This window comes from Meriones unguiculatus, chromosome 21 (genome assembly GCF_030254825.1).
Source record: "Meriones unguiculatus strain TT.TT164.6M chromosome 21, Bangor_MerUng_6.1, whole genome shotgun sequence".
NCBI lineage: Eukaryota > Metazoa > Chordata > Mammalia > Rodentia > Muridae > Meriones > Meriones unguiculatus.
In genome coordinates, this window is record NC_083368.1 from 22,740,269 (window position 1) to 22,759,004 (window position 18,736).

Here is an 18,736-nt window from a genome sequence, read left to right on the forward strand (position 1 = left end):
GATATCTCTTGTTCTGACCCACCCTAACAGCAAGTGGGTTCTCTGTTCAAAGACCAAGACAAAACAGACAAGTCAGAAACCATTTCTAATTCCATAAGTGTATACTGACTTATTTTCAATAAGGACTGAAATAAATTTGTATTTTGAGTGACACAAGACAAATAGTAACTATTACATTGGGCCTTGAAGTTTTTATGATCTGTAGATTCCTAGTCTTGTGTCGTAGATCAGTACAGACTTCAGCTTTAACATTCACAGATACCTTTATCTTTAGGAAAGTGGATGAAATCAGTTTTGCGACTTTGCTCTAGTCCTGGGCTAGTGTGGAATTAAATATTTTGGCTGCGTATTTTTATAGGATGTTCTCATAGAAGAGCAATAGCGATCTGAACATCACATGAGACGCTTTTTGTTCCAGTATATATGGGTTACAGTACTACAGGATTTTTAAACACATCCTGCGCTGCGGCCTTGTTCTTCTCTAAGGACTTCCATTATTCCCTGCATTAAGCAACATGATTTCACATCTACCAACTAAGAGCAAAGGATGACCAGGGTGTGTGTATGAAACAGAAACCCAATAACTGCCTGAAGCAAGAGAGCACTGGCATAAGGGTCAGTGGTGCAGATTTTCTTACGACTGTGCTCTTATTTCCCTGGGCTGCACTTGTATCAGCAACGTGCTTTCTTAGAGACTGTGTACTCTGCAAAAGCAGGTTACTTCCCCCTATCCTTTCTTGATCCTATCATTCAAAGAATTGATATTTCCAGGTGAGGAAAAGAAAAGTGGGTTAGGTTGTTCCTGTGCTCATGGACTCTGCTGGGCTAATTTTCTGCGAAGTTTTTCTTCCTCTTCCCCTTGAACACTCTTGAACCTTGGCATTCTTCCCAAATTACTTAATTGGAAGGTTTACCAGCAACAAACTCTCCCTGTTTGCACCAGTTACTATGACTACACAGATTTCCTGTTCAGAGAGTGAAAGCCCTGCAAAGGAGCTGGGCAAGCATCTATGGCAACTCTCTTACCTTGCAGACAATGAAATGGACCCTAAGGGGTTTAGCAGCTTTCTGCTTAGTCCCAAAGCTCCTAAAGACCAGGCAGGCAGTTTCTAATGGAAGGTGTTTCGGGCCTGTTCTTCTGGTGTATTTTCAGCACAACTGGTATACATGGTTTCTAATATGTATCATGCACACACACAGACACAAAGACACAGACAGAAAGACAGACAGACACACACCACCCCTTCTTAATTTTGCTCTTTTCTTTGGAAACTAGTGATACAATGACAAACAAAGCAGTTGTATTGTTTGAAAATATACAATCAGGTGATTCAAAAATATACCGATTTACAGAGGTCACATTGAATGAAATCACCAAAAGAAAAATCTGTGCATATGTTAATATATTCTCAAGCATTATAATCTTTGTTTAATAAAGATTAGCCATAATCTATTGGATTTCCAAACTTTGGAAGAAAGGAGTATTGTTGTTTGTTGTTTAAAGCTCCCAATAGTACTCAAGCTATCTCTCAGCTTTTCTCTTTTGCCTCACTGAAACATTTTCTCAGAGTTAGATGATTATACCTGGCAAGAGCATCTCTTGTATAATGGCTGTTAGAATTAGCTTAACTTACTGTTTTGTTGACTAAGGGAGTGTTGCCACAGGTTGACTAGAAAGCTGACTTTAAAAGCGACAAGGATGGCTTCTCCATTCACACACTGGTTCTCTTCATAAACATTAACCAAGAGAGTTTTTTTTCTTTTAAGGTGGACAACATTCCTGCTTCAAGTATGTGACAAAATTACACAAGTTCTCACAAAGTGTTCCTTTTGTTCTGACTAAGCAAAACAAGGTCCTAGAGGGGTTCATGTTCTTTACAGAGAGTCAACTAAACTTGTTTTCTTTTTCACAGCAAGTCGTCCTTGAAGAAGGAACAATCGCTTTCAAAAACTGGGTTAAAACAGGCACCAATGTATACAGACAGTTTTGGATCTTTGATGTGCAAAACCCAGATGAAGTGGCGAAGAACAGTAGTAAAATCAAGGTTATACAGAGAGGCCCTTACACATATAGGTGAGTGAGTGGGTTCTTGAGAATCAGTAGGGTTCTCACCTTACTTTCAGAAAGCTTTTTCCCAAGGAGCACCATTGTATTGAAATGGGCTATTTTTTTTGCCAAACATTTGCCTTGAAATGTTTTTCCTCTGCCTGCAAAATAACTTTTCATGTTGCTATACACACATGGTATCCAAATGCTACCAAATATCATATGAAAAGAAAAGTACAGAACTTTTAGAGAAAAAAAAAATGTGTAGACTTTCTTAGGTCAGCTAGGGTTTCTCTGTGTAGGCTGTCCTGGAACTCGCTCTGTAAACCAGGCTGGCCTCGAGCCCACAGAGATCTACCTGCCTCTGCCTTCCCTAGCTCTGGGATTAAAGGTGTGTGCCTGGTTAATGAAGTGTAAATTTATTATCAACGTAAAGCTATCAAACAACTCCCCTACTCAACAACTTAGAAATGATTTGTTTGAGACTTCTTTCATGCTCCAAGCTCTTCTCTCGTGTCCACGTGGACATGCTGAGAGTTTTGTGCATAGGTGATAAACATTTTAAAATCAATCAAGTGCCTTACTTCTTTGATTATCACGGTGTGGTTTCTGGGCCAGGAACCACAGCAACACCCTTCACTCTCTATCAAAGACTCTCCCTGTGAATGTTAAAGTGCCTTGTGGGATTCACGTACATACTGTGTTTTTCAGAACCACAGGGCTAAAATGATTTTGCATAATTGCAGTTCCCTGCTAAGCACTGATGTCAGCTAGGTATTGAGAGTTACATAGCAATTTAAACCTTAATAATTTTTCACTATGCTATACTTTTATTTTAAATACTATTATGGTTTATTTAATACAGTTATAAAAAAGAATCTTAAGTTCTAGGAGAAATAGTCAGTCAGAACCTTTTATTGTATGAAGAAAAAGAAAAAAAAACATACTATCAAATAAGAAGATTCCTGTCCACATTCACACAGAGGTAGGAACTAGTAATCAAATTTCTGCATATATTTTCTTCTGTTTAAATTATAGACTCTCTTCTTTTCAGCTCTCAGAGTAGTCAAAGGCACTAGAAACTGCCTTAACCAAGGATTAGGAATAGCTTTACTTTCCCATGAGAACACAGTTAAGTCTTTTATATCATTCTTTATGCATGAATGTGATCTCCTCTCAAGAGGAAACACTACTACTTATACAACATGATGGATTTATATCACAGATGGTTACATTCCTAATACACTGAATTATGCACAGCTACTATGTGTTCTAGTTACTTTATATCACAGATGGTTACGTTCCTAATACACTGAATTATGCACAGTTACTATGTGTTCTAAACATTAAATGATTGTACTCTTTTACCCTCTTTAAAGCTTGTTTTTGGATTAACATTTGACACTCCAAATTATGAAGAGATAGCAATAGTTGCAAGGGTCATGCTTGTTATGACAACATGTGATTATGGGATATCATTTTAATAGTCTTCTCCTTAGTGAAAATATCTGTAACAGTTTACGATTTGCCTAGTAAAGCTCTGTTTTGTAAAATCAAGAAAAATATTTTTCAAGGTATTAAAGTAATTACTAGCAAAATATTGTGTAAATATTTTATTTCTAAGAAATGGGATGGTATAGTCTGTACCTATGAAATCTGTAATCCAATTTAAGGACTAAGGAAAAAAGTGTAAATTATATGCGTAAGAAGTATAATGAGAATAAAATAACTAAGTATGAGAATAGAATAGTTTTTAAAGAACCTTCTATATCTTCTCTCTCTCTCTCTCTCTCTCTCTTGTATTTATCTTAATTTCTGTATGTTTTAATTAATGCATCCAAAAATTCCTTATTGTCATTTCAGTCAGATGCATAGTATCTCTTTCACATAAATAAGAGATTTTTAAAATTGACACAATATTTGTACATATTTGTGGGTTACATTGTCTTAATTTGATACTCATGATACAATGTTTGATTATGACATCTGTATAATTAACACATGAATTTGAAATGGAGCATTCTCAACGTGAATTCAAATAGGACATTAAAAATAATATTCCTGGTAAAGGACACTAACTTACCACTTCTACAGGAGAAGGGTTGATTCATTGGTTAATGAATCATATTTTACCCAATTTCTACCAATGGTTATAAAGATATGAAATGAAGTCAAAGAAACAAAGGACAAGATTCTAGAAAATAAGTCAGATCTTCAACCTAACCTAGGATGTTCTAGTTGCCCAGAGAAGATTAGCCCAGAGAAAGAAATTCAAGAAAATGCTGATAATATTCTGAACTGTATATGGGTTTTGAGTTCTTGCTCATCACAGAAAAATTTTCCCTTCACATTACTAAATGTATGAAATTGGAAAAAGTTATTTTCCAAATTTGTATGTGACTATCATATAATAGACGATATCACTGGCTATTCTAGTTTCCTTTCTGTTGCATCGACAACCACCATGACCAAAAGCAACTCAAAAGAAAGATAGAGTTTATGTGGCTTATAATTCCAGTGCATAATTTGCCACTGAGGTGGATTACGTGGAACTCGAAACATAAACCACAGGAAGTATTGCTTGCTGTCTCATTCACAGACTGGCTTATGTTCCGCTAGCTTTCTTAGACACCTGCCCAGGGAACTGTGCCACTCAGTGGGCTGAGCCCTCCCACATGAATTAACAGGACAGATCTCCACAGACATGGCCACACATCAGCCTGATGTGGGAAATTCCCCAATTGAGACTCCATTCTCAGGTGACTCTTGTTTAAAGAGAAAAATTCTCTGCTTTTTGCAGGGTATTAGTTCTATTTTATTTTATTTTTTTAATGTTCTGTTTGTTTAGGGATAATGATTTTAGCTTTTAAGGATTTTGTGAGGCCTCAAAGAAATGTAAATACGTAATTAAGCCTAACTACATTCTTCTATTAGAAACATATTTATGTACACACACACACACACATATATATATGTATATATATATATATATATAATAGGATTTATTCATAAAACAGATAGCCTAAAGGGGGATAGATCAGGTATACCTCTTTGCTTCTTTAGCATGTGAAGGCAACACAGACAGCTGGGAAGGAGTAGGATGAATAGATATAATTTACAGACAGCAAGCTCTTCTTTATACGCCAATTCTAAACTGGCGGTGACAAAGTGTGGATCTCAGGCCATCGTTAAGCTGGAATTTCCTTAGCTTACCTAGGTGCCTTAAATAGAGGAAAATCAATTTTAAACCCCCTTTTAAAAAATAGTTACTATTTTGAGGGTCTTCTATGTGTTGGGTGAAAGCATGACTCATCATTGCCGACACTCCGAATCCATTTTAAATTGACGGTGTAGAAAAATGTGCCCCCTCAAACCGAACCACTGGCTGGCTTGGCAATGACTACTAGAATGATATTGATGGAGTATTGATTGGCAACAAAACACGGTCTAAGCATAAAATTACCTGGTTTAATATCACAATTACATCCCAGTATATATATAGACAATTATTATAATATAGTTATTACATATTATTATTATTATAGTTCCTTCTGAATATTTTAAGCTTTAAAATTTATGTTTGCTTTGGCAAATAGTAATGAAGGCATTGATAAAACATCTGGGGAAAGTTATTTGCATTGGCCTTATTTACCAGTACATCCCAAAGCTTCCAATCTTTTATTTTATTTTAAATTTTATTTAAATTAAATTAAAATTTCAATTTTAAAAATTGAATGATTATGGTTTTTTTCAAAAGAACTTTCCTAAGACTATGTTTTACCAATTTTTTTTCTCTTACTGAGTGCCATCTACTGGCCTGATGTTGTAAGTGCTGTTTAATGGAAAACTGAGTGAGTCCCAATTATTTAGTTTTTCTTTCACTTAGGCATACCTGCATTGAAGTTCCTGAAATTGCTGTATCCTTACTTAAATAGTTATTAATAGGTACCTTAATTTTATAATAGTTACTTTATGAGAAAGACAATATTTTTATATGGTGTAAATTACTTTTTTGCACGCTTTATTTCTTTTTTAAAATTTTTTATTAATTATTTATTACAATTTATTGACTTTGTATCCAGGCTGGGGCCCCCTCCGTAGTCTCCTCCCAATCTCTCCCTCCTCCCTCTTCTCCTCCTATGCCCCTCCCCTAGTCCATTGAAAAGGGAGGTCCTCCTCCCCTTCTATGTGTCTCTAACCTATCAGGTCTCATCAGGACTGGCTGCATTGTGTTCCTCTGTGGCCTGGCAAGGCTGCAACATCCCCCACCCCTCAGGGAGACGTGGTTAGAGAGCCAGCCACTGACATCATGCCAGAGACAGCCCCTGATCCCCTTACTAGGACATCACTTAGAGACTGAGCCTATGGGCTACATCTGAGCTGGGGATTTAGGTCCTCTCCATGCATGGTCGTAGGTTGGGGTATCAGTCTTTGCAGTAACCCCAGGGCCCATACCCTAAGGAAGATGCTCAAGCCTCATTCAGAAGGGCAAGTGTGATAGACATCTGAAGCAGAAGACAGGGAACAGGACAGGTGCCTACCACAGACCACCTCTGACTCTACTGATGGAGATATTGAAGCAGAGGCTGAGACTCATAGCCAAACTTTGGGCAGTGTGCATGAAATTTTATGGAAGAAGAAGGAGCTAGAAAGACCTGGAGGGGAGGAGTTCCAAAAGGAGACCAACAGAGCCGAGAAAGACATTATTAAGAATACATTGCCATGGGTTGTTTCAGATTTTTTAGGCTGCTTAAATATCTTACTAAACAGAAAATAAATAACAAAGCTTTGTACAGCCTCTATTAAAATAGTGTTCCTCTTTTTAAACCATGTTTTTTAAATAATATGGCCATTAACTCTTTTCATGGAAAAGTGAGAGCTAGCTGTGATGGCCCACCTTTGTAATTACCACACTTGGGAGGTGGGCCCACAGCAAGTTTGAGACCAGCCTGGCCTACCTAGTTCAAGCCTGTGCTAAAACCTACGAAGAAGTATGAAAATATTGAAATACCCAAAGCTCATGTGGGGACCCATAACTTACATTCAATAGGAATTCATGTGTTTTCTATCAAACTTGTAGGTTCAATCTATACTACAGTTGTAACTCAGCTCATATAATTGATATCCAGCTATAGAATAGTGTACTGAGTGATGTCTACCTTATTTCATTTTTAATGGATACTTTGTACCGACAAAATGGTTTTCTACAAAACTGTCACCTTTTAACACACTCGTGAAAAGTATTACAATTGTTAAATCCAAGAGATTAGAACTAAGAATTCAGTATGTAAATTGAAGGCATGGAGTTAGCTCTGGGTCCTTTTAAGTTGTAAATGATTCTCTGTTGTTTAATGTTGGTTTCGTGAATGTACTTACAACAGGAATGCTGCATAGACTTCAACTTTGAGAAGTTGAAGGAAGAATATACCACACTCTCTGACCCTCCTTCAGGTTGAAGACTGTCCTTTAATTATATAGCCCTTTTATGTCTGAAACCTCACTTTGTGACTTTTATTCCCACCAACTATTTTTCTTTCACTCTACAATTAAATGACACTCAAACACTTAACTTTCTCAAACCACATCATCATCACCTTCGGTATTTTAAGCTTGCTAGTTTCAGCCCTTCTTAAGCACCCTCCTGGTCACTTGGACCACCACATAAAAGCAATTCCAAAATGAGTCTTCAACCCATTCATTCCACTTTGACCAGCCCGTGCCCACTGTCTAGTTTAACTCACTTCATCCAACTCTATGTCAGAATTCCCAGGTTTATGACCCCTTCTGATTAGATTGACAGGAATGTAGCAATAGCCAGTTATTTATAATTGTAATTCTGCAAATGTAAATTGTGACTTGTTCTGGGTTCAAACAGTATTTGTTGAATTAGTGGAGACATTGGCTACTGAGTGGTTACACAAGGCATTGCTTTTCCCCCTCATTCTGTTGACTTCTGTTTATTTTAGAGTTCGTTACCTAGCCAAGGAGAATGTTACCCAGGACCCCGAGGACAACACCGTCTCTTTTGTACAGCCCAATGGAGCAATCTTTGAGCCTTCACTGTCTGTTGGAACAGAGAATGACACCTTCACAGTTCTCAACTTGGCTGTGGCAGTGAGTGGATAGCATCTACTGTGTCAGACATTGCAGAGCCTTCACTGTTAATCTCAAAATGACCCTCATCACTTGGTTTTAGTTATTTTACTACGTTATAAAAAAGAATGCTTTATGCTATTATTTCATCTGGAAAGATGACATGATCATGATAATAAATTTACTTAATGGATTGCTTAATGAGTGTTATTAAAAACACCTCTTATTTTGATTGTCTTCCTGTGGTTAGAAATAACTCAGAAAAATGTGTCATATAGTGATTAGGAAATACATGACACAAATTGGAATTTTAGTCTAAGCAAGATTTTGAAGATTTAGTTTAATTTTAATTAAACTCAGTTGTTAAATTTGATCCATTTATCTATGAAATATAATATATTGATCTCTCAGAGAGTAATTATTTTTCTTTAGGCTGCACCTCATATCTACCAAAACTCATTTGTTCAAGTTGTGCTCAATTCCCTTATCAAAAAGTCCAAGTCTTCTATGTTTCAAAGAAGAACTTTGAAAGAACTGTTGTGGGGTTACACGGATCCATTCTTGAGTTTGGTACCATATCCTATTTCTACCACCGTCGGTGTGTTTTATCCTGTAAGTACACAGAGTAAATGACTGTGTTGTTGTGTGCTAATTATGTAAATAAAATGTCATTGGAAAAAATTTATAGTTTTGCATATTAACGTTACTAGTTAATCTGATAATGTATTATTCATTACTTTTAGAGTCTGAATCTTACTTGCCATCAGTTTTGCCAGTAAAAAATTACCTAATGAGTTTGACTGAATTAATCTTAATTTAAAAAGTAAAGAAATTTTTATTCCTATAGACAATTGAAAACTCATTTGTATATATGTAAATCTTTGCAGCTCATATTTAATTTTAATGTTTTATTCTAAATCATCAAGGTTATTATTATGTTTTTGTATTAAAAATCAAACATTTTTCTAGAGCTTTGATTTTTTTTAAGGTTTTGACTAAAAGGTTACCATGAATGCTCACTTGAGATATTCAGGCAGCTTCATTTAATGAGGACTATGACTCAATGTTACAGAGTGGCATTTTGGCAGTACCGAGTTCCAATACCGAGTTTCAGGCTGAAGTTTTGAATTGCCAACAGGATGAGCTTGAGATGGCTAACCCAAGTCTCTGTTTTGACTATTATATCATTTGACACTGTATAGGAATATTGCTTATGTTTTACAGTTCCTTATTGTTAACATTTCATATTATACAGCTGTGCTGTATATTAGTTAACTATTAGTTGGAAAGCTTGAAGGAATTAGAGCCCATTATTATTTGAACCAAATTATCACAGCTCTTTCTTTGGCTGGGGGAATTTTTAGTTTTGTTTGTGTAAACTTTTTTTTTTTTTTTCAGTTCAGTAACTATTAATGATTTGAAAGTTTAGAACATGTTTAGAAATCTAAGTTTATTGTAGTGTATCCTTACCTAAACGTAACAGGAACAGTGAGCAACATTGAGGCTGGTTAACTCATAGCAATGCTGGAACTTGTGCTCATCACCCTCTGTTAGTTATTTTCTTACATTTCATCTCGGCATCTAGCATTTATTCTATGCAATTTTTACATTCTGCCCTTAAAATACTTACGGTTCAAATTATATGAGTTCAAAATACGGTTCAAAATATTATAAGTATATCGTGAATGATATAAAATGATTCTGAATGACCCCTATTTAAAAAATGTGAAAGTGATTAGTCGCACATGTAATGACATAGTAAATAAAACTTGATCCATGTGTAATTTTTTATTCATATTTTTCAGTACAATAATACTGTAGATGGAGTTTATAAAGTTTTCAATGGAAAGGATAACATAAGCAAAGTTGCCATAATTGATTCCTATAAAGGGAAAAAGTAAGTAACTCCATGTATGTTGTGTGTATGTGTGTGAGAGAGAGAGGGGGTATTTTAATATACTGTTTATTGTTTCTTTACCGTTACCACTAAGGCACAAGTATCAGCCTATGACATAGAGAGCAATCTTGGCAATTGTTGTCTTATCAGACATTAGATTCTTCTTCATGCCACTATCTTGTTCCTAACCAGTCTTATTGACAATCAGCAGCATGAACACATGAAAGATTTGTCTTTACTTGTAGCTTTTCTTAGTCAAGATATGCAGTGTTAAATTTATCTCGGCGGCCTATCTAACACCACAGTGCACTCATATAATTAAGACATAACAAATTAAAACATCAATATAACGAGGTAAAATGATACAGCTTATTGTGCCTTTAAAAGTGATTGGATGAAAAAAATGTACATTGCAGTGATCTGTGATAAATGACTCCAAACAGGTAAATACTTAAAATGAATCTATGGAACTTCACCATGTTACTGCCATGCCAACTTTTTACTGATGCAAACATAAAATTAATATTTCAAAGACAGTAATAAATGTGCATAATGTATACTATATCACTTCTGGAAAAGTGAAAGAACACAACAGGTTCATGAAGCCATACTTTTCTTTCTCACGGTTCCTGACAGTTCATCTGAAAAATTCATAAATCTTCATATATGTAAAACAGAAAGAAAACTACATACCAGAAGAAGGAAAAAAAAAAAAACCTTCTTTTTTTTTTTTTTCAATTCATGCTGTAATTTTCTTTAGTCCAGTTATTCCTTGAGGAGCCCTAGAGGTAGCACCATTAAAAGTATAAGTGATTTCATTAACAAATGTAACTAACTTCCAAATGTACACTTTTGTAGTTCTAGCATACAGTGTTTAAAGATTTAATGTTGTACAGTTTTGCTTCTGAAAAAGGAAGATCACATTCACATGCTTTTATAGGGAAGACTAGTGGGACAAAGTAATTCTGTGCACTTATTTCTGGGGATATCATATCAAAGTTTGCACACTGAACAGTGTGCGTACACCCCAGGTTTCAGATTGTACAGTGGTTTTGGAGAGGGGCTCTTGAGCACTGAGTGGGTTAGAACTGAACACGGCTGATCCATGAGGTTGCAGATTATGTCTTTGATTTACATCCTTGTGTTCTGAATGAGTATGATTAGCAGCACTTCTCTAAAGAATAAAAGTAAACAATAGCATATGTTGACATCCTAGTAGACTATTTTTTAGGAGTGGACATCACTCATTAAGGGTTTTTTTTTGTTTGTTTGTTTTCTCATTCAAAATGACTAAAAAGAGATTTACAGAGATTTAATTCTAGTATCTTTAATCACTTCCCAATGTAAAAATACATAGATGATTTAAGTAATAAAAGGGGAATAAGTTCTGTCCCATTCGAGTACTGGTCCCCGATGATGCTAAAACGGAAAAACGTGAAACCTGTAAAACCTATGATGGCTAAAAACTAAATATTTACATATTTTATATTCTATGTATACAAACAACTGCCTCTCTGCTTTCTTATCTTTTCACTCTCTCCACTTCTATGTCATGGTGAGCTGTGTCAAGAACTTCCTCAGTACTTTCATCCTATCAGCATGAACGCTGAACAAATTACCACATAATTAATTTCTCTCAAAGAAACAAAATCCCTGTGTACAAACCTACATTTCTCTTATTTTCTCCCAGTACTGTGTCTATCTGAGTATCTATCCTAATGAGCTTAGCCTTTAGCAGGTTATGTTTTATGGTCTGTCCTCTTAAGGATCACAGCAGTCCCTTTATTTCAGTAAGATTAGGGGATCAAACAATCATGGATTGAATGAGGTGGACTGTTTATTAAGTCTTGGCTGTCATCAGCTTGATTTTTTTTTTTTACTGTGTTGATAAAAGTTGTGTTTCAAAGTAGAAAGTGTACTGTGATTATGATGTGTTTGAAATGAGAGCACTTGTTCATCTATTTCTTTTATTCTTAAGGAATTTGTCCTATTGGCCAAGTTATTGTGACATGATTAATGGCACAGGTAAGAATCTTTGCTGTAATAACCACAATGAGAGAAACCTTACCTTCTACCACAAGTTTGCCCCTCTCCTGACCAGAAGGACCCAGGTTGAGGGGCTGTGATTACTAGTCAGCATATCTCAGAGTCTATATATTTGGATAGGCTTAGGAATGGGCTGTCTCCTTAATGGATTAAGAATTTTTAGATTAACCCTGAAAAATAAGCCTAGTTGAATTACAAAAAAAAGAAAAAAATGTCTTGTAAAAATATCTCACTTAATGATCTAGCATCCAACAAGTGGTTAAAAACAAATACAGAGGTTATCTACTAGTCAGCTTTCACTTAATATTTGACTGATGACTTAGATGTAAAGAAATATAATAACAAAAAGAAAAACATATCCCAGTGAGATTCAGAGCCGAGGGAGAAGCAGCAAGGTTGGAGAGCAGAAGCCACCTGGTTTTGGACAAGTCAGTGCGCATGAGTGAGAAAAACAAAAATTAAACAAGGTTAGATGTCCTCCATGAAGAATATATGCAAAAAAAAAAATGTGTTCTCTAAATTAGATTTTGAATACAAAGAAACAGCTAAAATCTTTGATTTAGGATATAGTTCGGTTGGGCTTATTATTGTCCTCAAAGGAAAGCAAAGCATACACTATTCACCCATGTAAGAACTATGATTGTACAACACAATGGTAATCAAATACCATGGAGTAATTTAAACCAAAGATAAGCTTTTACCTGCCAATAAGCCCATACAGAATGTTTACAAAGTAGGTGAGAAAATACTGGGTAAGAAGGTGATAGAATGAGGATGATGAAAGTTAAACAAAAAAGTAAGCATGGGCCTGTTTACTTTTCCAAAGGCACAGTTGAGTATTTGCAGGTTTAAGTTTGTTCTGTCTCACAGGGTGGAAAATCAGGAGTAATGGTAGTAATGTTTTCTAAGTTCACTTTCCTAAATCAATTGTCAAGTGTTATTGCATTATATATCTTTCAGTGATTCAGAGATTCAGAAAACCAGCCACATGTGGTTTTCAGGCACTTGAAATATGGCTGCCGTCCCTCTTTTAGTGTGTTGCTGTGGCACAGCACTCTGAGAGCTACACAGGGGAGAAAGGATTTATTTGTCTTATTCTTCTATTTCTAGTTCATTACTAGTTCATTACTGAGGGCAGCCAGGGTAGGAGCTAAAGTCAGGAATTTTGTTGCAGAAATTATGGACGGATGCTGTTTGCTGGCTTGCACACAGACTCATTTTTAGACTCATCACTTTTAGACTTAGCTTTTTCATATAGCCCAGGGCCATCATCCAAGGAAATAGTAGAACTCATTGTGCAATGAGTCCTCCTCCATTGATTAACAATCAAGTCACTCTCTGTGTTAGTCGGTGTTCTATTCGCGTGCAGAGACACCATGACCACAAAAACTCTTATAAAAGGATGCATTTAGTTGGAGCTTGCTTACAGTATCAGAAGTTTAGTTCATTATTATCATGGCTGGAGGCACGGCAGCATGCAGGCAGACGCGGTTGTAGAAAGTAGCTGAGAGTTCTACATTTAGATGGGCCGTAAGCCGAAGAGTGAGACACTGAGTCTGCCTTGGGTTTCTGAAACCTGAAAGCCCACTCCCCATGACACATGTCCTCCAACAGGACCACACCTACTAATTCCTTCTGCAGAGTTCCACTTCCTGATGACTAAGCATTCAATTATAAGCCTATAGGAGACACTGTTATTCAAACCACCACATTCCACTCCTGGGCCTTCATAGACGGGTACATATCATAATGTAAAAATGCATTAAGTCAAACTTCAAAAATTGCCATAGTTTATCAGTCTTAATGAAGTTTAAAAGTTCAAAGTTTCTTCTGAGATTCAAGGCAATACTTATTTTTTTTTAATTTTTCTCTTACACTTTTTATTGGTGTTTTATAAATGTCACATCATGAACCCCATTCCCAATCATCTTCCCCTCCCCTCATGAACTGGCCCTCATACATGTAACCTCCTGCCCAACAACAACAACAACAACAATTTTATTGTGGAAGCTGTAGTGTGTCAAAGCGTGTCCTGTAGCAAACTCTTTTGCCTATAGTTATTTACTTGCAAATGTTCATTGCAATGAGTCATTGGTCTGTTTTAAGGCCCCTGGCTTCTGCTACTCTATCAATACTGGAACTTCAATTGGACTCCTTTTAGATTGCCTGTGTCATGGAGATTCTGTTGTTTTGGATCTATAAAACCAGCACTCCAGCAATATGGGGTAGGTGTTGGGGTCATCCAAAACAAAGCCTTAAATCTGGGCCTGAAAAGTATCTGAGCTGATCAGCCCACTGGCTTTCTTGCTTTCATGCCCAAAAGCCCAGCCCACCTGCAAACCCCACATCCAGGGCCAGCTCTGCTGTGCTGCCTAGGTAAGGTGCAGGACTCATTCTCCCCAGTGCTGCAGCAGGTAAGGGGAAGGGTTAGCTTTCCTGCTCTCATGACCTTAGGTCCAGCTCTCCCACTTTGCTGTAGGTGGTAATGGGGGCATCTCTTCCTTGTCCACTCTACCACAGAGGGGACAAGTCTGTGTGTGTGCTCCTTCCATCTATCTATCTATCTATCTATCTATCTATCTATCTATCTATCTATCCACTTTACATCCTGATCCCAGCCCTCTCCCTTCTCTCCTCCCAGACCCATTCTAATGCCCCATACTCCAGTCTCCTTCTCAGAGAAGGGGAATTCCACAAGCAGTACCAACTCACGTTGGTACCTCAAGTCGCAGCACGACTAAGTGTATTCTCTGCCACTGAGGCCTGACAAGGCAGCCCAGCTAGGGGAAAGGGATCAAAAAACAAGCCACAGAGTCAGAGACATCTCCACCTCCCATTGTTAGGGGACCCATATGATGCTATATTTGTGTGGGCTGCCTGGGGCCTAGGTTCATCCCATACATGCTCATTGGTAGCTGTTTCAGTCTCTGTCAGTCTCCATGGGCCCAGGTTAGTTTACTTTGTAGGTATTTTTGTGCTGTCCTTGATCCCAAGTTTTGGAGACAATATTTTCATTGCCACATCTTCGGAGCTGGTTCACCTGTGCTATCACAGTCAGATAGGGTATGCTGCCCTGGTAACGTGCTGGGCATGCTCTCCTGAGAGCTGCAGCAGGTCAGCATCAGGGCCAGCTCTCCTGTAACTTCCTGTAAAATTAAAACTTAAAAAAAAAGCAGGTTGTATATTTCCACCACACAATTGCACAATACATTACCATTCCAAAAGGAAAGAAAGGGATCATAGTAAGGGAATACTGGACCAACGCAAGACGGAGGAATCTCTGTGTCTAATTTCAAATGGTTCTTCAAATCTCCAGTTCATTTCAGCTTTGTTGATTGAAACATAACTTCTTACTCTTGGACTGGTTCCACACTGCATCTGCAGCTCTCCTTTGAAGGAGTCCCGTGACTCTGGCATCTCTAATATCTTGGGGTCTGCAAGGCAACCCAAGCTTCATCTTCACAGCTTTATGCAATAGCATCTCTTGGGCTCCATGCAGGGATACTCCTGACATATGCCTGGCCTCAGCAACTTTCTTTGGCTGCAGAGATTCCCTTGCTACTTTCTTGTATCCTTGACTCTGAAGCCAGAACCGGGTGGTAGCTGAAGCTGCCACGTTGTGCTGCTTGCTGGGACAGGAAATTGACCCTCTATTTCAGTTACGTTTGCATCAACCTTCTATTGTTGATAGTTTCCTTCATTGCGTAGGTTTTTTGTTAAATCCTTTTCACAAGTTGGAAGCTGGCTGAGGTCACCACTCCCTTTAATTCCCTTAGAGTCAGGTTTTTCTTTAAACTCACACACTGAGCTTAGCACAGTTACACTTCCTGGTGTTCCTCCTCTCCTCAAACTATACATTTTGTGTTTTTTTTTTTTTCTTTCCTAGCTTGTTCCTTTTCATGGTTCCTCTGTATAAGTCTCACCATTAATAACCACATGACAAAGTAAATACTATGCTTTTATGCTTTCTTTAAATCTCCTCTGCCATTTGCCATTAATCCAAAACTCCTTACTTTAGCCTCAGGCAGAATTTTTGGACAAGGATAGAAAGCAGCCACATTCTTTGCCAAAATAACACAAGAATGGTCTCTGGGCACTTTTTTTTTTTTCCTAGAACATCATAACTCAAGCCCCACTGTTCACATCATCTTTAGCACTGTCTTCCATGTTCCTACTAGTTTGGCCCATTAAGCCCTGCTAAAGAATACAGCTGCTTTCCTAGTCCAAAGTTTGAAAATTAGCCTTCCACACAGAAGCAGCATGTTCAGACCAGTAATGCCCCAGTGCCTGTTACCAACTTCTGTCTTCATGAATATCCGATGGCTGTGAAGAGATACCATGACCATGACAACTTATAAAGAAAACTACTTAATTGGGCTTGCCTACAGTTTCAGGAGGTTAGCTCATTGTTATCATGGAGGGAAGCATCCTGACCCACAGGCAGTAGGAGCTGCAAGACACTGAACCTGGCTTGGGTTTTTGAAACATGAAAGCCTACCTCAGTGAGACACTTCTTCCAACAAGGCCACACCTAATAATCCCTCCCAAATAGTGCCAGTCCATGATGAATAAACATTTCATTTTGGACCTGTGTGGCCATTCTTATTCAAATCACCATACTATCTTACAAACATGTTCCCTGGGCCAATATGACCTAGGCAAAACTTTTTAATGGAAGTCTTCCTCAAGTCACTGTAGGCTGTATCAAATTAATAAAGATAGCCAAGACATCTATTGTGTTTGAAATGATATAAAGAATCCATGTGCTACAGTTTGACATTGAAATATATTTTGGTTGATTAGGTATATTGAAAATAATAACTTGTATATACTTGAGAAAATGAAATATACCTCTTTTATTTTCTGAAAATAAGTAGCCTACTAGGTAACTTTAAAATTGTATATAAAGCTTATGTTTTATTTCTTTTGATTATACTAGAAAAAGAGATTTATAATTTTTCTAGAATTTACAATGCATAAAAACACTTGTCATTGGCTTTATTTTTTTTTTAACAGATGCAGCTTCCTTTCCACCTTTTGTTGAGAAGTCTAGGATATTGAGATTCTTTTCCTCTGACATTTGCAGGTAAGTTTCTGAAGTGTAAACATTAGACTTTTTCTGTTCTACTTTTTAAAAACATGAGAAGCCTAATCATTTGCAATATTTGAAAAAATAGAAAACTATTTAATTTCATTTATTTCTTTTTTTAGTTTTCACTTTATTATTATTATTATTATTTATTACAATTTGTTCACTTTGTATCCCTTGTCTCCTCTCAGAACTCCCTCCCTCCCCAATCTTCCCCTATTCCCCTCTCCTAGTCCACTGATAGGAGAGGTCCTCCTCCCCTTCTATCTGACCCTAGCCTATCAGGTCTCATCAGGACTGACTGCATTGTCTTCCTTTGTGGCCTGGTAAGGCTGCACCCCCCATGGGGAGGTGATCAAAGAGCCAGCCACTGAGTTCACCTCAGAGAAGGCCTCTGCTCCCCTTACTAGGGAGCCCATTTGGAGACTGACCTACCTATGGGCTACATCTGTGCAGGGGTTTTGGGTTATCTCCATGAATAGTCCTTGGTTGGAACATCGGCCTCTATAGGCCCTCCCTGGGCCCAGGTTTGTTTTCTTTTGTTTATTTGTTTTTGCTCTGTTGGTCTTCTGGAGCTCCTGTCTCCTCTCTGTCTTTCTCTCTCTCCTTCTTCCTTAAGATTCCTTGCACTCTGACCAAAGTTTGATTGTGAATCTCAGTATCTGTTTGATACCCTGATCAGTAGAGTCTTTCAGAGGCCCTCTGTGGTCCCCTTCTTTCCTATTCCTTAAGAATAAATGTGATTATATGGAATTAATATTTATTTATTCTTTCAAAGTAGCCTAAATATTTCTACAGTCTTTTCTGAAGATAAGACTATAGGCAATTATTAGATACCTCAGAATCATTGCCATACTATGAAATTGCTGAAAACAGCCCTTTGTCACATAGGGGTAGCTGGGTGTCAAAAAGCATATCAAATGAGCTCTGACACACTGGATTGAGCATGGGTAGACACAGGGTAAATGATGGAGATGTGCTCCAAGCATACTCATGCACACAGCCCAGCAAGCGAGTGACTGTTTCTTTAAGCTGTTTTTGAAAGATGGAAACTTGATTTAAATTGGGCACAAATAAATAATTTGAGAAAGACATATAAATATTTGCTGCATAGAAGAATTTAACTGTAAGAATCTTATCTTGCTTTTATCCCCATGACACTTCACTTGTAAACTTGACCTTAGAATATTTTATATTGATTACAGTTTATTCACTTTGTATCTCAGCTTTAACTCCCTCCCACATCTCCTCCCAATCCCACCCTTCCTTCTCTTCTTCTTCTATGCCCCTCCCCCAGGGAAGGTCTTCCTCCCCTTCCATCTATTAATCTATCTGGTCTCATCAGGACTGGCTTCTTTGTCTTCCTCTGTGGCCTGGTAAGGCTGCTCCTCACTCAAGTGGTGGTGATCCAAGAGCCAGCCCATGAGTTTATGTCAGAGTTGGTCCCTGGTCCTATTATTGGGGAACTCTCTTGGACATTGAGTTGCCTGGGGCTACTTCAGTGCAAGGGTTCTAAGTTATCTCCATGCATGGTCCTTGTTTGGAGCATCAGTCTCAGAAAAGA

General features: G+C 37.5%; 1 protein-coding gene across 7 annotated transcripts in view; it reads left to right on the top strand.

The window, feature by feature from the left end:
- Cd36 (CD36 molecule) overlaps nt 1–18,736 on the top strand; it is an 87,527-nt gene that overhangs the window by 60,317 nt on the left and 8,474 nt on the right. For all 7 annotated transcript variants that reach the window (XM_060374238.1, XM_021661913.2, XM_021661912.2 and 4 more), the window contains 6 exons: nt 1,914–2,074; nt 8,014–8,161; nt 8,573–8,752; nt 9,946–10,037; nt 12,016–12,062; nt 17,100–17,169. In XM_060374238.1, the coding sequence (XP_060230221.1) occupies nt 1,914–2,074; nt 8,014–8,161; nt 8,573–8,752; nt 9,946–10,037; nt 12,016–12,062; nt 17,100–17,169 (698 nt within the window). The remainder of the gene's footprint in view (nt 1–1,913; nt 2,075–8,013; nt 8,162–8,572; nt 8,753–9,945; nt 10,038–12,015; nt 12,063–17,099; nt 17,170–18,736) is intronic.